The following is a 27247-nucleotide window of genomic DNA, read 5'->3' as shown; positions in this document are numbered from 1 at the left end:
ATTTGAAGCTGCAATAATTCAACCACAGTACTGGCAGTCTGGGCCTTGTTCTGTGGGGAAGGCAGAGAATACAGTCCAGGTTACAGTTCCTCCTCTCTGACTAACTCTGTCTTGATACCACAGCATAGTCGCCATCAGCTGACAGAGTACTCAAGCTAACATTTTGAGCTAGTTGGTATGCCTATGCTACCTTGATACATAGACATCTGTGGAGACTGCATTTATGCTACATCCTCCCATGCCTGGACCCTGGTGTGGGTCCTGGAGCAGCTCACATAGCTGTGCAGGCTCATCTCAGCACCAAGTGTGCAGCATGGTAGCAGCACACCAGTGCCTTGAAGCATGTGGTGCTCCAAGGGAGCCTTAACATATCTTTCCCGAAAGCCTGCTCTTTGAGGAAGATTGAAAAGGTGCTTTTGTATTGGATTATGTGATCTATGTGCCAAAGAAACAAGCTACATTATAAACTTAGCGTTAGTCCTGGAATATATAGATATGCTCTTCATACTGCGTTGACTAGCAAGTTGCTATTTAAAGTTCCAGGCAAAGCTTTAAACCCTGAAAAGGTTTTGATGTAATTGTGGACTTGGGTGGAACAGGGACAATGACAAACGACACAGACAGGACTTCAGAAAAAAAGAAGTGAAAGAAGTACAAAACTTCAGTTTCCTAATCAATACCCACCAGAACTTCCGGGTAAGCACTATCCTATATTTCCTATTTATGATCACTGGTCATCTCAGCACCTCAATTTAATATATCTATGAGGGTTAAAAATGACCTGCATATGAGATCAGGCACTTTATTCCCTATGGAAGATACTCCTCCATTAATAAAAATAATTCAATTCCCTGAAGGGTATTTATCAGTTAAGCCTTCCCGGGAGTCACTTGTCTTGACTTTGTTCAATGTTTTGTAAAATTCAAGATTAGGCTTATCATATTAAGAGCAGGATTCAAATCTATTTCAAATCTCTTAATGGCATCCTCTCCCACTATAAAATCTCATCCTGGACTGAATATGGGAAGACAAAATTAGTCCTTTTCAAGAAGCAATCATCAAAGATCAATGACCATCAAAGAGTTTTACTTGGGGGAAAAAAGAAAGAGGCCAAATTTCAAGATAGCACAGACTGTCAATGAGCCTGGAGTGCTTGGAGCTAGTGGAATTTTTTTAAGTCATTCACAAATACTATATCTACCCTTGACAGGTCATTTCATTCTATTTAGCACTTTTTATTCTTTGTGGTTTATAAGCTCTTAAGCAAATGTAAGAGGGAGGAAAAGCTAACGCATCTGATAATACACCATATCAGGCTGACAACCTAACTAAATTTCCCCTGAGCTGCTAGCAAAATGCTGTTCCAAAAACTAATAATGCATACAAAAAAAAAAAAAAAGAAAGAAAAAGAGAGAAAAGTGGAAAAAAGGGATCATAGAGATCATGCCGTCACATTTAATTTCAGAGAACAAAACCTGAAGCTGATTTCTCTTTAGATCAGTTGTATACCAGTTGGAACATGGGTGCCTAGCACTGCGACAGAGTAATATGATCTGAGCTTTAAATAGCTGCCAAATAACCATGTGGTGGCTGGCAGCATTAAACGTGTTGCAATGAGAATGATCTGTTTCAAAGTAAAGCCACATAACAGAGTCAATCTGATGTGGTACAGAAAAGGAGGGGGGAACGTTTTTCATTATCTTTCTGGGTTTCTTTCTGTTTAAAAAGTGTTTCCATCTTAAAGATGCATTAGTTTAAGGTCTTTTTCTTAACCATTTTAAAACCTGAATTACGCGCAGGTCATTTCAGAGAACATCTTGGGCACCCAGGTGGAGAGGGGACAGTGTGCCAAATGTGAAGCACCACCACAGACCATTCCCTTGATGCAACCCAGTTCAGGGTGGCTGTCTCCTTCCAAGCACCTTCCTTGTCCAAAGACTCCCATTAGTTTGTACCAAATACATGCTTGGCAGTTTTTCGGAACAGATAAGGAACAGATCTACAGCAAATAACATGGGGTGACTTCTGCTCCTGGCCCTCCCCTTATCCTCACAGCAAAATGTGGAGTCTTGCAGCACTCCGTGAAAACCCTCTGGGCTCTGGGATGTAGGGAAAAATCAGGTGCAGAGTTTGGGGATGTTAAATATAGGAGATGCTGTCAGCCCTCCATTCTTTCTTACCTTCATGTCAAATGGTTCTCCTGATCCCTATTGTCAATATGTCTCCTGCGCAGATGAGTCACATTGTGGACTGGAAAGATAGACCAGTTAAAACTGGTAATGTGAGTAAGAGACATGGAGGGAAATGCAGTACTGTAAATACTTGTGATTCTTCATCCCTTCTGTCACTTTCAATTATATATGACCAACTTCTGTTTTCAATTTCAGCGTCTCCACCAACAGCAGCAGCAGCAATCCAGACTTACTTTAAGTTAACACAGCAGAACTTCACGTGAACATACTTTATCTAGTCTTCACTGCTGGGAAATCACACTGCTGAAAGGACAGGCAGGAATAGGAGACCAGGGGAAAACCCAGCTGCTGCATCAGAGGGTAAATAGCTCATTTATGAGGTTAAATATAATTTCTTAAAAAAGACACTGAGCACAACATACTTTTCAGCAAGTTAGGATTTTGCCGTAATGGAGACAGCAATACAGACCCTACTTAACAATTGTCCTACCAGCAGTTTACTAGCACCCTATAGAGTACAGTCTCAGTTGCAACAGCTAGTCACCCTCCAGAGAAATAAAGTAGGCTTTATCTTGCATTTCCTCAAAGGACAACATTGCTTTATTGCAATAATGTAAGTGTCAATGAACAGCCACATACTTCATGAAGCTCATCTGCAGTGAAAAGTCCAGCTGCCACCCCAATCAGTAACAAGGATAAACTAGGGGTAAATCCTTCTCTGACTGTTTCTGTCCGCAGTTGCCTTTGCCATGTTGTGTCAGCGCATCCCCTAGGAATCTACAACAGCTGCACAGCGGGCTGGCAGAGGCATCAGAGGGACACTCACCCTCCTTTCTCACCTCCATCCCCTTGTTTTCTCACTGCCTCCTTTGTTGGTAGTCACAGTCCGTACTATGCACTGGACAAGCAGATGACTGTCAGATTGGAAGTAATCAGAAAATGCTTCTCACCTACTTGTTTCTTACCATCATTTTTCCAAACATGTTACTTAAAAAATAAATTAAAAAATAACTTTTTTTCCCAATATGACCACAGGCTATTAAGTGGCCAGGCAATTTAAAAGAAAGACCCCAATCAACCAAAAACAAGCTCAAAAGCCCACAGATTTGTGAGGAACATGGGGTTTTTTACCAATTTCACAGAATATTTTGATTACAGTATTTAATCCCTTCACAATCTCTTATTCAGCTGTAATCATGAAAATCCCTGCATCACCACCAAGGATTTGCTAGACAAAAGCATATCTGGAAGAATTCCATGGAGTGAGTCTCCTTAGCTGGTTTGCTTTCCTCAAGTTCTTACAAACCTATTCCCCTGCACATAGTTCAGAACAGAGACAGACTGTGCTTTTAGGTAATACCCGTGCAGAAATGCCTTCCCACCACCCTCAACACCATTCCCTGGTCTGCGGCAGCTACTTACTATGCATCATGTGTTTTGGAGGGAACAAGCAACCTGTCCCAGGTCTTTCAGAAGGAATCTGACTCTTAGTTCTATTATTAGGAGAAGGTGGCATCCAATTGAGGCAAATTGATGGAGTTACAGACTATTACTGAGAGTGTGAGTTTGAGTAAAGAACTGAGTATTCAAGCAATTTCTACTGACACCAGAAAAGCCTCCTGAAGTTTCTTCTCAAAACACCTTGGATCTTCAATGGCCATTACATCCACAGCCTCACCCGAAGAATTGTCTCCAAGACAGGCTGCCTCGCACACAAGAGTGTAACTAACGTAGCTGCATAATGGAGAGAGTTCTGAAGATGCACATGGGCTGAATTAAAGTCTCCGTGGGAGCCTTTGGCTCATTCCTTGCAGAGTTTATTAGTTGCTGCTGCACACATGGTTAGGTTTGCTGGAAGAAGTCCAGCTCTGAGGCACCTCTCAATTCCTTCAGCTTCTAAAAGTTGCAAGAAAGTGGCTCTGTATTGCCCCCTCTAAGCTCTTGTGGAGAAGGACTCTCCCCTGCAGAGAAGCAGACAGGGTTTGGGAGAGGCACCTAGTTAAGTAACTCTTGATTATTGAATTTACCTCTACAATTACCAGTGAGTATCCTAGACTGTAAAGAGGGTAAATACCAACAGATTGTATTATTTGAGAAACAGTATGTGATTGTGTAATTAAGGGCAGGAATATAATACCATATGCACAAGGGTCAGGGTTAATTTCAGCATTTCCTGACTAACCAATGGCACTATGGTGTAAGCCTAATGTTCTCCGGATGGCTATCATTTATACAGAGTTCATATATATGCTTATGAATATTTGGTTAAAATTCACCCATCATACACTCTGACACAGTAATTAAAAACACCATGTTAGCTGCCAATAAAAATATTTTTGTGATTTGGTAATTATTCCAGATCTCATAGTCCCAGCTCCCCTACCCCCTGCCCTTGTTGTCTTCCTGTTCTAAAATGTATAAAGCTAATCTTGATGATGGAAAAATAAATAAGTAGCAGGGAAGGCTGGAAAGTTTCCAATCACAAAAACTCCCAAAATGGAAGCAACATCCAATCTGGCCCACCACATCTTCTAGGTGGGCACTCCTTTCCTGCCTTTTAGTGATGCTTTCAGTATTCATAACAGCTGTGGAATTAAGCATTATGAACAAGAAGAAACCAACATGCAGTCTTTACTTTTCCCCATCAGTCCTAAACTATTCCTCATTGAGTTACAAAGTGAAAACCAACAGACTCTCAGATGGATTTAATTTCAACTTGGGCCCAATGCCAGACAGTTTCCCCACTGTTAAAACCGCACCCCATCTTTTTCATGCCATGCATACAGTCCCATCCTTACCCCATCTTCCAAATATATGTGCACACACATATACACAGAGAACCAGCCACTCCGACAATCAATACAGAACCAAATCCATCTCCCCTGCTGTCTTAGCTAGGCTCATTGCTTTCCCTGGGATGACTAGTAGGTGAGCTGGATTTGGTCTTTAACGTGGATTTTTAGTATTTGGGAAAATGAAGGCTACATGAAATATACATTTTTATGTCCTAGATATTGTCTTCGTAATAAACCTTTTTTAATAAAAAAAGTAATTTTACACAACCAGGAAAATGTTTGTGGAGAAGCCGACTATTCCAGACAAAAATAAAAGGGTTAAAACTTGGTTAAAATATTAATGCTATAATTAAAAGTACAATTTTGGCATAACTTTAGCTAGTGATTTAACTATGGCATTTTGGCTTATAGAATCATGCAAGATACATGGATTTCAGAACACAGAAGTATACAGTTTTCAAATGCATACAGAAAAGAGAAACGTGTAACAGAAGCAGTTAGGCTTCTACATGTACAGACTAGCACCAGGTCACTGTTCATGGCAATTGTCTTCTCTCTCGTCCTCTTCGCATGGATGCTGTATGAACAACTGCACTCTATTTTTATAATGTGCAAACATGTTTGCTTATACTAAAGCTAAGGCAAGTAGTGGAAAACAGAAGAGGGGGCAGATTGAATTACTGTGTGTGAATGTTTGTTGTCTCCTCTACCTTGTACCATTTTCCACAAGTACAAGCACAAAATAAATGTTAAAAGATGTATAAAATGTTGGTTTGGCCCACTTTGTGTTGGGCTTTAGGTTGCAGAAAATTTTTGCCTTTCTCTAGTTGCAAAACTGCAAATATGTTGCTAATAGTACAATATGGAGAACCACAAGTGTACTTACTAAAGATTTAAAAACAACTAGTTGAGGCTAAAGGTGGTTTCCTCCTGTAATGAGTTTTGTGTCCTTTACCCTTAAGCAAGTAACAGAAGAACTTCCAGAAGCCTGCAGAAGAACTTCTAGAAGTCTGCCTGCACACTTACGGTTGCCATAAAGGTAATGTATAAAATTGTGTTCCAGTTTACAATTGTGATGAAGCTTCACTAGGATTCCTTTCCTACTGTATTGCCTTAAGCAGTGTACATCTAGTCTGAGTGTAAATAAATGGAACGCCCTACCAACAAAAACAGCATCCCTGCTAATAAAGCAAAAAATACTCCTATAGGAGCCAGCATAAAAGACCAGCCATAATGCACATAAACAGCAAAGTCTGGGCAATCCATTTTTTTCATGTCTGTGTAGTTTTCCAGATCAGCCATCGCCTGGACCCAGATGACATACATCATGACTACCAGCGAAAAAAAGACACCTGGAAAAGAAACACCAGGTTTTAACAACAGAGTGTGAGACAAATGCTGGGTGCATTTACTGTAATATTCAGAAATCTGTCAGTACTTCAGGTCCCATCTGCAAGACACAGTCAGCCACCACTGGATATTTTTTTGCCTTTGGCTTCCTCTGACAAGCCCTATCTTGATCTTGCTTCTGATTTGCACTGAAAGGCATACTCCCATAATAAAGAATTTATCTGACTTCGGTAGGCAGACTGAAACCCAGGTGTGTTCAGGGACAAAATTCAGCCAGGTATTTACTGTTCTGAATTCAGGAGCCAAGGGAGGATGGAACAGGATGACCTGGAAAAAAATACCTACTTTTATTTTCCTTTTTTTCAAACTCTGACATTGTTTCTATTGCAGGTTTTTGGATGAGATATGAAAAGGGGGAACAGGCAGAAAAAACATTCTATCATCTTCACCTATCTACATTTGCTACTTTTTTCTTATGAAAAGGGCTTTGTTTGGAATGTACTACCTTCAGTGTATTGTACTCAAATATTTAATTCAAGATCCTCCACATTAGAAAAGAAGTTCCTGCTGTAGTAACAAAATCCAACAATAATGAAATAATAGCTATGAAGCAGCCTAGTAGTATTAGCGTCATATTGGATACAACAGTTTCCTGGAATTAATCCACCACATAATTCACAGCCTTTTCCCAACCTCTCCTCTGAAAGGCCTGTGGATTGTTTACACATGATAGTAATAGGAGCACATGTCCTTACAAACTTTGTTAATCTTTCTGTTACTATACGCTAGAAGGAGATATAAGAAGAAAGTACTTTCCAAAGTATCAGTTGCATTCCTAATATTTCATTTCACTTTAGAGGAATGTGGACACTTGAGAAATGTAAGCCTGTAGCACAGATGCTCCAGCAGAAGATTTGCTAGAAAACTGAGGGCACAAGTCTGAATATTTTGCGTGCTCCAGCCTGTACCCACTTGCTCCCTCAGGTCCAGCTGTCACAGCACAGTTACAGCAGCAAAACTTATCTATGCCAATATTAAAATATTTGGAGGACACCACCCCATCATATTTTTACCCGAGGATGCTTACATGCCTCATTAGAACCATAAGCCAGTGCATACTCCTGGGAACACTTCTTGCCAAACCTGAGTCTACAGGCTGTAAAGCTGCAGAGCAGAAGTCAAAGGTATTTGTGATCTCTTCCCCACCCTCTTAAATATTTGCAGTGCAACCATGAACAAATGTGACACTTGCGGCAAAATCCACAAGTGTACATTGTAAGCACCCATGGACTAGCATTTGCTTCCATCTGTCCTGGGAATCTTTCACGGTTACCTTTCTCCATCCCCACTTTGAGATACTGCTTCACCACCTTCTTTGCCTGCCCTTCCGGTGATCTGCTGGTGTTCCTGTTAGTGCTTTATGGTCAAAATGTAATAGCTTTACATTGTGGACAGCCTGAACATCTGACAGGGAAGAGCTCACAACTCAGTCCTAGTGAACACTACCTTTTGAAGCCCACGAAAAAATGAGCTGAAGTAGTTAACCTAAGGCATAATCAAAATGTGACTGAAAATCCCAAAGGATCTACAACTTTTATGAGGCTGAAAGAAAGAGGAAAAACTAAATAAAGAAGGAGGCAGACACATTTCCTGTCTATGAAATATACTTTCAGGATTACATTTTTTGCTAGGGCTCAAATTCCTAACAAAGTTTGAAAAAAACCAACACTCAGCTCTAAAAGGCATTAATTCATTCTGAAAGCATTTTACCTAACTAAAACTCAATTTTGATGGAATTTAATACTGCGCTTGTATTAAACATAAAACCTGTGAAACAATCAGAGAAAAGGATCACCTTAGGGCCAGACATGAAGGCTGAGAAATTGAAGACACTCCAAATATAAGTCAAACTGAGAGGAAGATTCCTATAAGAGAACATCTAATGATAACAGGTAATGCAGGCAACATAAGAAAATTAGAAGCAAACAGAGCTAGTAAATTTTGATGTAAAAAGATTCAGGCCAAAATTTATAAATAGAGTTATTAGAAACATAGGGTTTGTCCAAGGTTTCAAAATGTCAAAAACAGAAAAAAAAAAAATTATAGCCCCAAAATTTTGAAATATAAATTAATAATATGACAAAATCCATATGAACATTGGAATTTACCTCTTCAGGTGCTGTGTCATTTTCAAATATCTGTAGTCTTCTATATATTCTTGAGGCAAACTTATTCCAAAACATTAATAATTACAAAAAGTGGTGATGCATATTCCCTTACTATAGTAGCAGGTAAGTATAACTGAGCTTTGCACATCCAACATGACCTCTGTCACCCTAGGCAGGTACAACACTAGGTAGCTCAGTTAGTCAGAAGCATCTGCCATGAAAACAAGAATCTATTAGAGTGCCTAAATCCCAGAATGGGCACCCCTTGCTCTTCGGGCAGTCTGAAACAATAGCTAGCTGGTTCAAACAGAGCCAACACCATGTAGGCGCAAAATAGCAAGGAAGTACTGCCAGTGGTAAAGCGACTTCAGGGAAGCTAAAATCCATCAAGTGATTTCACAGCAAGCTGTTAATACCTGTGTGTGGCAAACTGTTGGGTATGGAAATTTGCTGAAGAAATGTATGTCAAGCAGAGATAGATGTCCTTTTTTAAAAGAGAAGAAAAGGAAAGGGACAATATGTAAGCCCTCTTATTTAATTAAAGCACTAAAGGAGTATTTAAGGGTTCTCACTATCTGTTAATGGAAGCTAATTAGTAGGTATATTGCCTAGTGTGTTCAAGAAATGTCTTGAACACTAGTATCAAGCTAAGAAAAAATGTCCTATTGCCTCTAACAGCATTTCTTTCATTAGTGCTCCTTTTGTCTAATTTTCACATAGTTGTAATTTCATGGGAGTTAAGCACTTAGGAGCATACTGAATATATATTTATTCTGGGAAATCTGCTTCTGCTATCTTGACTATCTATTTTGAATGTTATGAACTCTCATAGCCAAGCTCCAGGGCAAAATTACTGAGATTGAAAAAAAAAAAAATCCACAATTTCATGAAACAAGTATTTTTAGGAACAATGTGTGCTATGACATATTTCTACACTTTTGGCATGTAGACCTTTTACACAGTGTGCAGGTGTCCATTTGACCTTGCCTTTTAATGCATATAAAATAAAACAGCAGTTGCATGAATCAGGAATGATGAGGGAAATTATTCCTAGAACATGAAATATGTCTGAGAGAGATTAAGACAAATAAATACTTCCCTCCTCCTCCTTTTTCCCTCCCTTTTGTCATTTTGCTTTTTTTTTTTTTAAGAACACACATTTTTGATACACAGCCCTGTGCAGTGTGATAAGACATGGACTTCTCCGAGGTCACTCTTTATGTCTTCTGCATTCATTCTTTTGAATTTCTTTCAAACAAACACTTGTGCATATTGCAGAGAAGAATACAGAACCTTTAGAAACGTTTATGAATTCAAGAAGCAGTTTGCTGGCCTTTAGTACTTATTCTTCCCACGTAGAAATGCCTTTCACTTGTCAATGGTGAATGGCTGTTTATGGCATGAATTTTTTACTATGCAGACACGAAGACAACAGGTGCTATAAAGAATGATGTGAGCCTTTTACTTGTGCCTAGAAGTTTAGAACTTTTTATCTCACTTGAGGAAAACTTGTATGTGTGTATATATATATTTTCTTTTTCAGTTGCATTTTTATGTCCTTTTCCTTATTACAGATTCTGACACCTACCTTAGCCTCTTGTGACCTTTATTTAAAAAGTAGGGTTGACATTCCACTCTGAAGTACATGCAGAGGATCCCACTTTCGTGTTATGGGAGTTGGCACATATCTCTGAAGACAGATTTTTGTCCTTATCTAGAAGCTAGAATTAAAATATCAGCTTTTTCACTCTTTTGGCAGGAAGCAGAAGTCATACTGGTACTCTAATCTTGCTTCTTCATGAGGGTGTGATTCTGTAATGCTCTGTGCACACCCTCGGGGCTTGATTGTTTGACATCAGTACAACAGGACAGTTTTCACCACTAGCCAGGCCCAAGGTAATTATCTACTTTACTGAAGGCTGTCTTAAGTTATTATTTTAGGACAGCCTTCCCTTCATTTCCTATGACCTCTGAAGCAACTATAAGGCTTCTTACAGTTTGCATTACTGTAGCTGCTCTTGGTCCATCCTATGATATTGTAGACATGGAGGTGAGGCTGCAAACACAGCACTTAAGTCACTGACTATAATACTGTTGAACTGATATGCTCTTTCCCTTACAGGTGTAGCATCTGTAGTTTCGTCTACAGCCTCAGGGAGATAATGTGGCTACAAAGCTTAACAGAGGAAGGTGCTAGTCAATAAGCTGCCACCAATGCCAATAACTGTGTATGCCTCTCCATTTGTACTCCACTGAGTTCAGCTGCAGCACTCAACAAGAGAAGTGGGAAGCCTTTCTTAAAGATCAGGATGAAGAAAGGGTAGGTGTGTGACTCTGCCACAGATCAGACATCATAATTTCTCTGTAGGTAGGTTTGCTGCTATTCTGAACCCCAGATATGTGATGCTGTGGAGAGGACTTTGAGGTCTCTTTGACCGTTGGAGACCCTTTGTGGTTCATCCACATGTGCACCAGTGAAATTGGCAGAGAGACCTTGAGTGAGTAATTGCAGGGCTCTAAGGGTTATAGGCAAGGGTATGAGGCTCTGGTGATGATGGTCTCAAACCTGCTGCCCAAACAATAAAAACTATACAAATGTTGATTTACACTGTGTCAGCTCCTAGCTTTGCAGCTAGTCTTGCAAGGAGGGCTTGGGCTCCTGTGACCATGAGACTTTCTCTGAGATTTGAGGATTGCTGGAGAGAGGCAAGATTCATCAGACAAGATGGGAAAAGAACAATAAGCTCAGTAACCTTAAGATGCAAGCAAGGACCATCAGCAGACAGACATTAAAGCCTCCAGATAAGCAGGAGGAAGGGAATGGGGCAGAGCAATAAGGGAGGACCACGCACTTCCACTAAGAAAGCAGCACAACTGAAAGCCCATCTCAAATGTGTGTACATAAATAAACCTGCTGTTGGAATAACATAGGAGGAGTTCTAGTGGATGGTGACATTTCAGCTGCAGACATGGTAAGACAGTTTGCTTGACTGGAATGCTTTGCTGGATGCATACAGACTCTTTAAGAACAAGCAGTTAAGATGGCGTGGGATGGCTGTGGCCTGTCTCGAATGGACAGAGATTTAAGTCATAGGAGCTTATGGGTTAAGATCAATAAGGCGGACAAAAATGGTGTGATCATGGTGAGCACCTGCTACAGGCTACCCAATCAAGAAGAAGTAGTGGACTGGAAAAATAGTAATGATTTCTGGATCTTACGAGGGATCTTCTAGAATCAATGATAACCTTTTGAAACAGGCGTGGAACACACATGTAATAATGGAAGTGCTTTGCCAGACCTGCTATTCACAAATAAGGAAAAACTGGTCAAGAATGCAATAGATGGTGTTAGCTGTGGTTATAATGGCCATGAAATTGCCAAGTTTAGTATCCTAGGAGGAATACAGAAGGTGAGCAGGAGATTAGAGACCCAGAACTTCAGGAGAACAGACTTTAGCCTGTTAAGAAACTGGTAAACAGGATCCCAAGGAAGGCTGCTCTGAAGGACAAAGGATGCTCTGAAGGACAAAGGTGCCTAGAATATCTGGTTGTTCCTCTTGGGCAACTTCCTTAAAGCACAAGAATGGCCCCTCTCAGTAGACAACAGTTCAAGCAGGTCAGGCATAAATGAAAATTAACCTCACACAGAGCTGCATTAGGAAGAACATAACCATCAGGTTTGAAAATACTACTATTTCTCTTTCCTCAGCATTTTTTGACAACATATCTGGAAAACTGTGTCCAGTTTGAGATTCCCTGGTGAAAAAGAGATACCAATAAACTGAGATGATGACCACCATGATGGCTAAGGGAATGGAGGATAAGGAGAGGCTGAATAAGCCAGGGAAGAGAAAGAAAACAGACTTCGTATCTTTCTAAATGGAGTTCTAGAGATGATGGGGATAGACACTTCACAGGTCTGCACATTGAAAGATGAGACACAGTGATCACAAACTGCAGCAAAGAAAATTTCAGGTGGATACAGGGAAAAAAACAAGTTCTCAATTAGGTTGGTCATACTGAGACAAGTGTCCAAAGATGCTGTGAAACATCAGTTAATGGAGTTTTTAAAAACTTGACTGGATAAGGCTCTGAGCTGCCTGATCTAACTCTGTAGCCAGCCTGGCTTTGAATCATGGAAGGTCAGACCTGACTGACACAAGAGGTCCTTTCCAACCTAAATTTATTCTGTGTCACTCAGAAGCTCTGTCACGGCTCCCTCCAAAAGGCAAGTCTATCTGCCTTAGCACAGATAACATGAAGTGTCCCTCTGAGAGTGTGTTTCTTACTATTGATGGTAGAATTTTAAGTATTTGGTTCATAAAAAGCACTTAGCTTTCAGATGGCTGAACAGTTGGCATGAATTCCACTCCCAGTAATATCTTCAGCTGCTTTCTGAACCCTAAGATGCTACAGCAGACCATGCTCCAAGCTGTTATCTTCAGTGGAGGCAGAGCTTTTATCTGCCACCTAATTTGTCAGTTGGGGTTGCAAAAGGATACAGATACTTCAATCCAATAACAGGTACTAAAATTGCTTCAGCTAACATTTTTTCTTTAAGGATATGTAAGTAGGAAAATGACTGATCTTCCCATCTCCTACCAAATTTCCACAGAACTATCTTGTCTAACTTCTTTCTCAGAAGCATACTATTCTCTCCAGTATAACAGCTACTCGAATTTTGTGGTAAGACAGCATCCAGATCCTTTCAAAACAATGTATGTAATTCCTTTTTTTTCTTCAAATTATTATGCTGGTTTCTGTTTTAAAAGAACTCTAACTTCACCTATGATTAAGTCACATCTTTTCATTTTCCCCTTAGGTGTGCATTTAAATAGATCATAGAATCATAGAATGGTTAGGGCTGGAAAGGACCTTAAGATCACCTAGTTCCAACACCATGGCTGCATCCTGATCACATATTGATATGAATGGTAAATATGTACCACTTCTCATCACTTCTCCCCTTCTTCCCTGCTTTCCTTTTATTTTTAGCTCTTCTAGTTCTGAAGGAGATGGATAGAGGAACAGATCAGGGCAGAAGAGAACACAGTAGAGCATACCATCCTGCCTTCTAGAGGCAGGCTAAAACCTGCCTCTTCTGAATCAGGTTCTACCTTACCTCTGCCCACAAGTTTTCCCAGATTTAAGGTATTAACTACTGTGAGGATTTCCTACTGGGAGAGAAAGAAATATAGCGATTTCATGCTGTCATACCTTTGGGTCAGAGAATCCCTCTTACTCTCCATTTAACTCCATTAATGGGCCATTGATCAGTAATACCACAGTTGGGAAACTGAGTTGTGCCCAAAACATGTCACAGGATATAGCTTAAATTATATCAAATACAAAGGATTTACAAGCAATTCTTATGTCAGCATGGTCACTCCCACAGCATGACTTTAACTCATGATATAATTAAACCTTCACCTTGTCAATATGAGTACTTCTGAGAAGAGCTGAGAGCCACAAGCTTTTTTCAGTGTCTTTGTGGGTGATCTTCAGTGTTGGGTAGGATCGTGATGTGAATACCTTCCCTGGGCAACCCCACCCTACTGGTGAGACTGGCAGTAGATACAGAAGAGCTTGGTCAGGAATCATGTCCCCCTACCCAAGCCAAAATTTCTCATGCAAGCTGAATGGCTCCAGGGTCCTATATTGTGCTGTCACCACTACCTTTTGGCAAATCATAGCAGGATTTTGTTAAATATCTTTGCTTTTCAACAGCAATAATTGCAATAATAAATACAACACAGCTCTTTTCTGAAATGCTGATTGAGAACAGTTCTTAAGTTGAAAAATACTACATACAGAGTAGGAAGTCATGATTTCCCTTGAATAACATCTGCTCTAAAGAGACAGAGGGTGAGAGGGGCAAAGAGACAGGCCCAAAATCACACACTAGGATAATAACAAAGCTCACTTAACTTCACACATCTAAAAAAATGGCCTCTCTACATTCCCTCAGTAAAGGAAACAGAGGTGTAGGGTTCCTCCATAAGCATTCATCTGATCCAATTAGGCCCCTCTTTCAGGATGAAATGAATCCGCAGCTAGGAGAACTTCTTATGTACCTACTGTTTTTACCGCAAATGCCTCTTTTATTGCCTCTTGCAGGCCTCCTAGGGAAGACAAAGGAGACTAGTGCAGACTTGGGGATCTAACTTTCCCCTGCCTAGAGGAGGGCAGATTAACTGACCCAGAGAGGAGAACAGACATGTCTTCCCACCTCTGCCCATCAGTTCCTGCTGTCTTTCAAGTGCCCTTTTCCTCTGTAACAGCCTCTACTACTTTCTAGTCACAGCTGAGGTTTTTTATAGATTACAAATGCAGAAAGAGTAGGACTCACATGGGCTCTTACCCTGCAAATTAGTGACAAAAAGCATTGAAATATCTTGTGATTTCCATCAGACTATGAATATATTTTGTATGTCTTTTAAAAGTGTGGAGGAGTAATTCTCAAGGGATCAAATTCAAGTATGCAGGAGGTTTTTCAGCAAAAATATTATAAAATACTTCCCACACTTTACTGAGGATCCTTTAAAATGGAATAATGATCACTTGCTGTGCATGAAGAGCTGAGAGGTGAAGCTGGTAAGCAAGGTCAGCAGGTCAGTAACAGAAGCAGAAAAAGAGCCTGGGCCTTTTGGTCCTGACATGAGTAGCTCTAACCTGTAACAAAATATTGCTCTCACATGGCTGCCTCTCACCAGGCTACATACAAAGGAGAACAGTGACTGAGCACATAATATCATTTACATCCTGCACAACTGTGTCTTACACACCAGTGTGACATCTTCCCAGACTTTGCAAGGTTAACAGAACAGAATCCCAGAAAGCTGCCCATATCACCTGAATCATGGCAGAGTGCATCCTCCACAATACATTTGGGTTATGAGGAAGGAGGAAGTCAGGTTATTTGTTATCTTTCATTCACAGAGGTTTAGAGCACCCACTTATTCATATGTGACAACTATTTTTTGTACTCTATTGTTCTCTGTCTTCCAAATTCCTTGAGCCCACCATAATGATCTTTTTCGTCACTTATTAAAAAACACCTCTCTTTGGCCTTTGAGAATCCTATAAGGCAGCACCCCTAAATATGCATTGTTTTTCCTGTTAAAAGAGTAGACTGAAATTTCAGTGTAATTCCATGATTTGTCCTGGATTATTATTATTTTTTTTATTCTAAAAGCAACTTTTGGATTATTTCATGACCAAGTAACTGTGGAAAGAATTGTCTCCATGGCAGGCACTCCATAAGCCAATGGGTAGAAGCATATGCTTTTTCTTTCTTTTAGCCATGAATAATATAATTTTTGGTCAAGGAAAATGGAAGAAATACCTCATCCTTTCTATTCTTTAACTGACTGAGCAAACAGTATACCCACCAGCAATGATGAAAAAGCCTCCTCCTGCTTTGTACAGAATGTGGCTGGCAAAAGGAGCTGCACAGATGATGAAGAAACTAGCCATCACAATAGTGACTACTCCCAGGAGCATAAGAACTGTCCAGAAACCTCGATAAACTGGAGAAAGGGAAGGAGGAAAAAAGAATACAACACTTTTTAGAACTTAAACAAGTGGCATATTTGGCTAACAAAGACATTTAATTTCCCCTTTTCTTCTTACTTGCCTTATTAACAAATGAAACATTCATTCTATTGTGACTACAAGTTACATATCATGTGGGCTAAATTACCTTTGAACGTCAGTCCTTATCTGATGATCATGGAAAATAGGTTGTAAATCACCATGAATAAAATCTGTCTGCTTAATATTTAGCAGTGACTTGTAAGATAACAACTTGACCAAATTTATGCTCTTTAGAAAATCGTACACCAAAGCTGTAGCAATGTTTCTTTGGGATAAATGACTAGACTGACAGGATGCAATTGTTTTAACCCAATTGCCTGTGAGAAGCAGAGAGCTGCAACATCTTGACATTCTTAGTGCTCAGACCATATCACCAATAGCAATCTGCAAGTTCTCTACAACTGGATAATTCCCCTTATATACAGTTATATTCAATAGATGAAAATCTAAAGCAGGAGGGGAAAGAAATTCAAAAAACGTAACCTAGCTTTCTGAAAAACAGTGAAGTATTTTAAACCAGCCTATTCCTGCTCTAAAACTCTTTGTATTTTATTAAATTTAAAACATGATGTTTTAGAAGCCCTGTTAGTGCCAAGCAGCGCTGAATTAATGGATGCAGCTGGTGATAAATGAGCCGAGAGTTTTGTGACATACCCTGGCCAAAAGAGTCTTTCTAACAATTATTTTTTAGCTGGTTAATTGCACATCCATTTAACAAAGTCATCATTTTACAAATGCTACAAGAGTGACATACATTTCTCCCATGAATTTAAAAATTGGTACATTAACACAACCCATTAGTAAAATTATGAGTTGCAAAGATCTCCATCGTCAGATCTGAAAATCTTGAAGCACTGACAATTCAGTCAGTGAAAAACATTTCCACCCAACTGAGGGAAAGCATATAAGCCAGCTGGCAAGTCAGGAAAAGTGAGTCACAAAAGAAACTGCCAGTTATCATTTGACAGCACCTACTTACTGTTATGGCAAAACACAACCAAGAATCTATTACGCTGGTTCATATACTGAAAGTTTCCAATTCATACAGCTTATTAGAGCCAGCTTCTGGAAAAATTTGGGTTTGCCCTCATCTGAAATCTGGAGGTGCACTACACATTATCAGCTTGTGCTTCCCACTACTGCGTTCCAAAAACCTATAGTTTTTAACTTGACCAGTTTAACTCATGCTGAAGTATATACCATCTTGCTTCTGTGTTAGCTAGATCACATTCACCACATCACATTAGCCACACTTTTTAAATAACATCCTTTTTAATCCATGCAAACATTCAGAGACATAATTTTCTGCCACACCGGTCAGCAGATTTGGGCATGAAAGGATGAATGTATCTGAAATAAGCTGGCAGAAGGGTTAAAACTGTGTTTTGGTTCATATCCAATACAACTCTTCTTTCCACATAAACAAAAAAAGAATATGGAAATAATAGGTAAGAAATAAGGTTGTGGTTCAGCAAAGCAGTTAAGTGTATGTTCTGCTCTAAGTATTCTATCTCTTACGGGATTTAGGCACCTGTTTGAAGTTAAACTCATAGTTAAATGATTCACTTAAAGCAAATGGACAGTGAATGGAGACCTAGAGAGGTAAATCTCTCAAGTCCTTCAGTCTTGGGTTTCTGAAGCAATTTCATATTATTTTACTCATGGGACTACTTTGCTAAGCTTCATCGCAGTCCCCAAGTCCATGGGACATTACTTCCTCATTTAAAACCTAATACCACTAAATCAGTCTATAACCACCCAACTCTTTTACATGGATGGCCCAAGGTACTTCAAAGTCATGCTACATAATAGGACACATTGGCCAAAATGGACCTTGAAAAAGCTTTCTTCGATACCATTATAGTCAGTCACCTAAATCATACAGCATTGTTTCTATTTTCTGAATGGATGAGGATACAAGATTCTCCAGCATTACAAAATCAGTATCCAGTTTCATTATCTGTTCTTCACACAGGAAACTCTGAAGTCTGCTTTTAGTGAAATTTTACCAGAAAAGCTTTATTTGTTCAAATATTCCTGGAGACATAACACAAAAAAAGGAGTACATATGTAACTGATGAAAATTTGTTTAAACCTCTCTGTAGCTATACAAGACAAAAGCTGTTCCTATGCTCCAACAGCATAACGATTTTATACATTATACATGAAATACTGATTTGACCTGGCTATCACCTGAAATAAGCTTCCATTCTATTTCTCTAGAAATAATTATTTACTCTAGAGATTCACAGATAAATTCTGATGACACTAATGCTTGTTTATCCAGCTAACTCTGTCATTAAACATCAGTTAGAAAACACAATATAGTTGGCAGGTAAAAAGTCTGCAATGCTCCCAGATCTGCAACTTTTCAAGCAAAAGACTACCCCCTCTAATTTGCAAGACAGTAAGTCATTTGGATCATTTGTGGCACAGGTCTGAGGAACATCCTAAGAACATTTAGACTTTTTCATTAGCAAGAAGCCATTTTTCTGCAAAGGCCTATTTTTGCTCAGACATTTCCCATCTTCTCTGCCCAGATGGGCAAGATCAGTTCCTACAGGGCTAATAAGCCAAATTATAATGCAACCCTACTGTGATTTACTTTAGCTGGCATCTACAGTTGGATGCAAAAGAGATGGTTGAAATTAAACCTTCCTAAGAATGAACCTACTCTTCAAGTCAAAGACTTTGCTGCTCTGAGACTGAGGTAAACCATGACAGCTAAAATGCAACAGAAGATGCTGCTTTGAATTATGCTTCTTTATATCCCATGAAAAGGGCTGACACCGTGATCTAAGCAGCCTGTTTCAAGAAATAATGGTTCAGTGCAAATGTGCAAAGTGTTAACATAAGTTTGCACCATTTCAAGTCTCACTGAGGCAGTTCTTAAGGTAGTCCGTATTCCAGTCCAGATGACAAAGAGCACACTTGCCTCTGCAAAGTACTTCACAGATACATTTGTTAGATACCTCAAATACATGCATTAATCAAAGTATTTCTTACAACAGAAGCAATAAAGTACAAGCCCTACTGCAGAGTCCGAGGTAAACCTATCTGCAGTGTTAATCTTGGATACCATTGCTCTGTGTTGCAAGAGTGCTAAACAGAAGGTTCTGTAACTTGTCTTGGTAAGCTGCCCCTTTGTCGGGTACAACATTTGCCTTGGCAGTGACACGCAGGCCTAAAAATAAAATAGTACTTAGAGGAAAACAGGAGTACACACGGTATGCTTGTCTTTGAGTTCTGCACCGTTTGGCCTCCATACTATGGGAACATTATAACTGCAGTATATTCCTTCAAAATTGCATGACCTGTAGTTTTTCCTTGCTACTTGCTTTTCTCCCTAAAGATGTTAATTTGGGTCCCTCTGGAGATTTATGCATCATTTGAAATCTAGAAGTATTATCTGGTTTTGAATAAGGGGCCAAATTTTTGAGAAATATCTGAAAATTATCTAGTATAGCAAGTCCCAGCACTGATTATAAACTAAGACATAGATTTATATTTTAAGAAGTTACTGGTGCATGATATGAAAGAGAAGCAATAATATGTTTTGACAAAGTTCCACAGCTGTGTCACTTACAACACACACTTGTGTAGTAGCCACACACATACACCTCTGAAGCTCCTGGGTTATCCAGGAACAGGTTAGCTAAAATGACAATGTGATACCCATCTACTATTTCAGATGTCAACATCAACCTCATGAAACCACACTACATATCTTATTGTCCTTGCTTACTTCAAGTGTTTTAAAATCTCAGCCATCAGCCCATACATTTTCTATGGCTTATAAAAAAAAAAAGAACAAACGCAAAACCCAGACACTTAATACTAAATTTAATATCAACAGAAATTATTAAGCACTAAAAATGCTGAAAAACTTCTGAAGCATGTGTGAGTACAGTATTGCATAAACATTGCTAAGGATAGGCAAAATGACTTGGGAACATTGCCTTGAATTTTCACCCACAAGCTTACCTCCTTAACTGAACTTTTCCTATGATTTAACTGTGGACTGCAATTTAGAATATGTCTTTTTTACCTCTCTATTTCATGTAAGAGATATCAAAGTTCATCTGACATGAGTATTGTCACTCACAACATAAAATACTGTGAAAGGTGAAGTGCCTGAACTGCTCTAAATCAGGAGCATCTATCTTCCCTGCAGATAAACAACTATGAATGAGGTCAGAGATCTCATCAGCACACAAGAGACACACCTGGCAGCACAGTAAACCTTGCAAGACTATTCTCAGTTTCACTCAGTACCCTTTAATACCCCTTAGTAGTAATAAACCCTTTTTTTTTAATAACCTTAATGGTAAAACAAATACAATATTCACAGTAGGAATACATTACTTTTTTTAAATACTTCTTACTTTATCACTGCTTAGTGGCTGGGGTGTTCTCCCTTAGTAAATGTACTGCATTACAATCTCTCATGGGCAATTATGTGACTGTATTGCATAACAGCATTTTTTTTGCTCTAGAAATAGGCTACTGCTAACATTTCACTGTACAATTTTTATTCTCAGATTTCATTGCTGATATTTTTTAGATTAGTTTAGGTTAATTTCAACCCAGTAACAAACCTGCCAATAAATTTGATCACACCATTTTAGATTTAACAGTTGCTGAACCAGAATTTCGCTTCAGTCCTATAAATGTTGTGTATGCTACATTTTATTAGGCGTTACTTCAAATCCTGGCAATGTGCCTGCTACTAGACTAAATAAGGTACTAATAGTCAGGAAAAAAAAGTATTAGCAGCTACAAATCAGAGTATTAAACTAATGTGTCAGTGCAGCCCCATTAAATGTCTTCCAATTTAGCTTCAGAAGGTGCTGGGGCAATTTACGACAGTTAAGGAACTACTGTTCATTTCCAAATAAAGTTAAAAACCCCCAAAAACCACAAAACCAAAACTCAAGAATAAAATTAATGACTTAGCTAAGTGCTAAATTTTGCACTTCTTTGTCTTAGGAATAATCCCACTGTAGCCAATGGGACTCCGTATACAAATAAGTACTTTGTACATTTTTCAAAAACAGGCCTAGTATTGTCCTGTAGTAAAAGTGTTTTATAAAAGTGTGATAGTCCTTGAATGTCACTGTTAAGTAATCTAATGCCATGATACCATGCAGTAATCTAGCTAGCAATTAATTATTATTTAAGTACTATACTATTCTGATTTCAAAATAGCCTGACAGGATGACCAGTCTGATTATGATTACACAAATGCATGTTTATTTAAGGGTGCAGAGTTCACTACTCTGGCACTTTTATTCTATGGGCTAATTTCACATTTTTTTATTCCTAGGTTGTAGTTTGTTGCACATACATTTGTGAGTCATCATATAAATGAATCTGCTGGCAACACAATGAGGTGCTGTCTAAGTCTACTTAAGAGCTGCACACTATAATAGCTGTCACTATAAACCACTGTACCATCACAGAAAGTCACTAGAGTCAGGCTTCCCTGAGTTCATTTAGATACCTGTTACAGGTTAAGATAAATGATGTGGCGTAAATTTTCTTTAAAGCACTTTAACCACAAATGATGGCTAGCACAGCTGTGGACACACCACCTTACATTGCAGGCGGGTGAAGTCCTCACCACTGTGCCAAGATACCAAACAAAACTGGTGAATGAACAAAAACATTGTAACAGTGATTAAAAGATACAGCAAGCTGAAATTTCAATGCAGTGCTACTTAACCCTTCAAAGTTGATAATGTATATGACAGTAATGATAAAAAGAAATCTGAAACATTAAGACATGCATTCAAATTTCCACTATAAGCATCACTGAAGGCTTTTCTGCCTTTACATTTCCATCTAAGGCTATAATTCTTGACACCAAGAGCTCATAGTCTAGGTTTGTATAGCAGGATGAACCAAGCTTTTGGTCTAAAGCCTTGTAAGGTGTACTGTAACACAGAACTTCCAAGGTCCTCAGTGTTTTGAGTCTTTCGGGAGCTATAATACAAAACGCATAAAACCAACATACAAAAAGATGTAAATCAGCTAAGAGAGGATAGATTGAGCTTCTTTTGAATTCTGGCCCAGGAAGCCTCTGAGCCAAATTCATACTGACACTAATGCCAAACAAGCTGTGTCAACAGAGAACTTGGTCCAGACACTGCATTCAAAAATCAGAGATTTTATGTCCCTCAGGAAACTTATATTTGCCTGAGCCCTTCTAACTGGATGGCAACAAGGCACTCCATAAACAAACCACACTTTTGTTTCCACTAGGGGCTGCAGTTAAATCCAAATTCCTCTGATAAGGTCCCAAAGCCAAAAAGTCTGTAAAACAAGACACGTGCCTTCACTTGCTCAGAAAACTTAGGCGCAGTTAGCAGAAAAGTTACAGATTTTTATAAAGATGTGTGGTACATACATATTTTATTGTTCTAATGAAGTGTAAAGCTTTTTATTCAGCTGTTTATTTTTCTAGAAAAGAGCAAACTATTTTTCAGAATATTTCTTCTTATCCACACCTAATTAAAATAGGATTTGAGAGTCTCACTAAAATTGCAGCTATAAACCTGTGTGAGAGATTTCTTTTTTTATCCCGAAAAGTGAATATGTTGAGTAAATTATGAAAAGTTGAGAAAGCATATGAAAACAGTAATATTCTATCAAGAAACAGTAGCAGAACCAAAAAAGGGACAATAACTTCAGTCTTTTGGTAGCACCTTTTTGTTCTGTGTTTAGCTGATGCAACACATCCAATGCAGCCAACTGGATATAAAATAGTTCATGAAATCTTGCTTTTCATGAAATCAAACTGAGGGCTTTTGCCACTGGCTTTTACAGAGAAGCAGTTCCTCCACTGTGAATCAAGAAGAGGATAACCTTCTAGCATTTCTTAATTTAGCAACTGCAGTTGCAGAGAGGTTTTAGAAACTTGTTTGCCAAATATCACGGGCAGGACCATCAAACTAGACAAAAGGAGAAAGAAGTTTTAAACTAACAGAAGAAATAATGACATAACCTTTTTCATAAAAAGTTGTGAAAGACTCTTGAACAAGCATACCTGCTCTAGTAAATAACTAAGCTTGGATGCTGAAAACAAGCTGAAGGCATAAAAAAAAACCTCTTCAGTTTTAATGAGCTCGAAAGCAATCCAACAGTATCTATTTATATAGCAGGAATGGCTTTGAGTACACCCTACCTGGGCCAGCATCCCTACTACAGTTCTGTCTATTTTTAATCTCCTTATATGAAGTATAGATAAGAAAATCATATTTGAGCAGCGGTTCTTTTGACAAACGTAACTAAAATTAATTAAACTTTTGATGATATTCCTTCTCCTTTCCTTATTCTTTGTTTGTCCACTTCTGTGTAATCATGTAATATGAATTGAGGATCCTTTCTGAATGTATTAGTGAACGGTTGAATATAAACTCTGTCTAGATTATTGGGACCTGATGACTCTGTCATTTTCAAATGAAAAGAAACTGTTCTAGATGTGCTGTAAAATTACAGATTAGATCTCTGAATGGTGAGGTCTGAATTCTTCCTGGACAAACAGTTCATAATTTCTAAAGATTAACAGAAACATTGTCAGTCCAACTTTCTTTTTCATGTCTGCAGGAAAAAAAAAAAAAAAAAATGGATTCTGAAGACACTTTGAAGTTAGCCAAGGCATAATTACAGCTTCAGGACAGGAAAGGATCACTGAGTGAGCTCAGAGACATGCAGCATCCACACATTGTGGGTTATGTAAAAAAGTCCTATGAAATCATCAGAAATGACAAAACAAAACTGTCCATTGCTACAATCTTAGGCACACACTGTTGAGAGTAATTTCAGAGCCTCAGCTCCCTACAGTGTCAGTGTAGAGAAGCTGGCACATCCAGCAGTCAGTGCAGTATATCTGAATTAGTTGAATAAACTTAGACAGTATTAAGGCCCCTCTACTCCTTCCTCATAAAGTAAAATTGCAATATATTTCCACATGTGATTATTTATTTAACAAAAAAAAACCAAACAGGTTTACTGGAATACATGAGAAGTACTTGTTCAAGGAAGATACTTTTTATGTGAGAAAATAAAGCACTTAAAAAGGAAATATGTTTTTTAAAAAAAAACAAATTACCATCACTCTACCATTATGCTTAAACCTAAGCATTCATTTAACTACTTTGCTAATTAGTGGCTTTAATTTGTATGTTGTAAAATAATGAGAAGTATGAAACACCAAAACTATTAATTAAACTGTGTGGAGTGATAAGGATGTTTTACACTGAAGCATACAAATGGTTTTCTTGAAACTATAGGCACTGAATCCATTTGCAGCCAAAAAAATACTTACTGATTGCAGAGTCATAGGAGGTTGAGTTGTGTTCATCTCGAATAAGAGGAAATGGTGACAGGTACGCATGTGTACAATTCTTAGAAGGTGACTGGTTAGCTAAAAGTGAAAGAAAGATTAAGATTAATAATTTACTGCCTTAAAAATAAAATATTTTAAGCCTGTTCTTCAAATGGGCAAATTGGGTACCGTATGTCAGAATTCCAGATTTTTTTCTCAGGCAACAACTTACAGTGGATTTAGTTTGGTAAGAGATACCAGCCTTGTTATCCAGCCAAGGATACTCTTTAAAGAGCAACACAGATTTTGAGAACAGTAAAGCAGCCTTGCTGAAGGCACACTTCAATTTATATGCAACACATATGTACACTTTTACATGCATATATACCTTTCACCTGTGAGGGTTAATTATGTGCATCTCATTACTGCATGTCCCACCAAAAAAAAAAAAAATCCCAGGAAATTACTTTTTCTCTTGTGAAAGAACAATGAAAAATATCAAGCATCTTCAGGAAGTTTACATATGAGTTTAGTTTACAGAATCAATATCCCCAGAGAAGGGTAATTTCACCCTTTATATTAAATGCCTATAAAAACATCACCTTCTTCCTTATGAAAGATAAAAGCTGACTATAGCTTAAATCACATTTACATTTCAGATACCTGACCGCAGAATTCTCCAGATAAGTAACAAAGGAAAATTAACTACAGTGAATATTACATTTGCCACCTAAGACCAAGCAATATAGTTAGGAAAACACAGGTTATTGAACTCAAATTTGTATGATGGCATCTGCTTTTCACAAGGATTGTGTAAATCTTGCAATAAGGAGAGGGAGCTCTGTACCTCAGAGACAGGGTCAAAGACAGGAAAAGATGTTTTGCTTGACTTCTCTTCATGGGAGATTTTGGTTGTAAAATACTATCTGCATGTAGTGAAAAAAAGCGAAGGGTCATCTGTGAGTTTAGTAGAGAAATTCTGGAGATGATGTGCACAGTTTCACTGCTTTCACAGTGAAACTACCCATGGCCTCTTTAACCCACTTGTAGCACTAGTTTGAAAAACTCTCCAGACGAAAATTCACAGACCATCCTAACCACTAAGCTCTTTTTCCCCACATTGCAGAAACAAATGGTCTGTTTAACCTACATGGCAAGGGACTGTCCTGATAAGAATGGACTCAGATTAACAGGGTAGCCATAACACTCATAGAGTAAGTTGACAGTTAAACGTGTATCATTTTGTCCCAGGGTTTCCTTTAACATGCAAAAATGTGTCAAGAATTTCTTTTAGGGTAGCTAAAGAACCTGATCACTGAAGAAGCCACAAGAAACCCAGTGATTTGTAAAATGGGGAAAAATAAACACCAAAACCACCGCAATTTTGAGAACAAGCTACTGTAGATAATGTAAAATGAAAAAGTTACTTACTATACCAGAAATTCCACATGCTGGCATTATTCTCTCCTACATTTCCACTAAACCAGCACCTCCAGAAGAAACCTTCATGATGGAAAGTGGCCTTCTCTCTCTATAGGCAGGAAAAAAATATATACAAAAAAAGGTGTTATCACAACTGAAATTAGATGTTGAGGCAAAACACCACCACCCTCATAACGAAACTCAGCCTGAGTAGAGGTTAGCTATAGCATGTCTAAACAGTTGTACTTCATTTGAAAGAATCTCATGTTGCAAAAGTAGTATCAGAAAATACAAACCCATTTTAGAGCTAGTTACACCTGGTTACAAGAAGGTTTAAAGCAGGCTTATAAGTCTCCAGAAGGTCAAAATGAGAATATTCAAAAGTTCATATAGAAATAAATTCTTACAAAATAAACATCCAAGAAGCCTATATATTTAATTCTCATTATAAATAAAAACATCCATACTAACCCCAGCATCTTCAGGTGCTTTTGAACATGTTCCTATTTCTGTAGCAAGAAGCCAATAATCAGTTCCAAATGCCACCAAAAAAAGCAAAACCCCCAGAGCTGCAAAGAAGCCTCCAAAAAACACCCCCACACTTAATTTCATTATCAAAGTTATCTTACAAAAAACCTCCTTAAGTACTTTAGTACAATAAATAAAGTTATTGGGAAAGTGGCTAATTAGCTGTTTGGAGAATACAGCTCATATCTGAAGAAGTTTCTCTACAGTTGACTTTCTTCCTGTGCCCTTCCTCCTAATGTCCTGTGATTCGGTTTGCATCTCCTAATTTGTGTTCCATGTGGCTGGCTCAAGCCTGACAGATGAACAGGGCCTTCTATTTTAGGACACTGATGGCAGAGCTTCATTCTGTTTCTCTGTCTGGGTGAGGCCAGTCAGAAATAGCTGACCTTCCCCTAACTAATCAGGGATTGAGTTGAAATATTATTGCAGTTGGTGCATCAACATCAGTGGAGATGGAGGTGCAATGGCTCCGTCCGTCCACGTGAACAGAGCATGTAATAGCAGCAAAGACTTCCAAAGTTCAGGCTTGGTGGTGAATGCTTTCTTAGTTGCTAGCAGGGAATGAAACACATGCAACACTTCAGAAGTTACTATATCGTGCTAGTAAATGAAGGCTGAGAATTTTTTTATGGTAGCCAAATTGAAGAGATGCCTTTGAAAACTCCAAACTTAATTATAACTACAGGTAGCTATAAAAATTTCCATGTTACTGTTAATGTAATAACTTTGACAACACTAAACTAAGCATTTAACTGCTTTATTTATTCATATGCATCTTATTTGCATACATCAGAAAAGCATGCAATCAAAAATTCCTCCCAACACCTGGTAAGAAAACTTCAATCTTTTTAAAAAAAGAAGACACTT

The 27247-nt window shown here is 38.5% G+C and overlaps 1 protein-coding gene across 12 annotated transcripts in view; it reads right to left on the bottom strand.

Moving 5' to 3' along the window:
* Window positions 1–4882: 4882 nt before the first annotated feature.
* TMEM182 (transmembrane protein 182) overlaps window positions 4883–27247 on the bottom strand; it is a 31453-nt gene continuing 9088 nt past the window's right edge. For 6 of the 12 annotated variants that reach the window (XM_065677773.1, XM_065677779.1, XM_065677780.1 and 3 more), the window contains 4 exons: window positions 25862–25961; window positions 24431–24529; window positions 15897–16034; window positions 4883–6339 (listed from right to left, as the gene is read on the bottom strand). In XM_065677773.1, coding sequence (XP_065533845.1) covers window positions 6116–6339; window positions 15897–16034; window positions 24431–24529; window positions 25862–25961 — 561 coding nt within the window. In that variant the 3' untranslated portion in view covers window positions 4883–6115. Of the gene's footprint in view, window positions 6340–15896; window positions 16035–24430; window positions 24530–25861; window positions 25962–26323; window positions 27244–27247 lie in introns of those variants that run through there. The other 6 variants (XM_065677774.1, XM_065677775.1, XM_065677777.1 and 3 more) reach the window with 2 other exon arrangements.

Source organism: Lathamus discolor, chromosome 4 (assembly GCF_037157495.1).
Source record: "Lathamus discolor isolate bLatDis1 chromosome 4, bLatDis1.hap1, whole genome shotgun sequence".
NCBI classification, from domain to species: Eukaryota; Metazoa; Chordata; class Aves; order Psittaciformes; family Psittacidae; genus Lathamus; species Lathamus discolor.
Note: the sequence above shows the minus strand (reverse complement) of the source record. Positions and strands in the feature narration are given on the sequence as shown.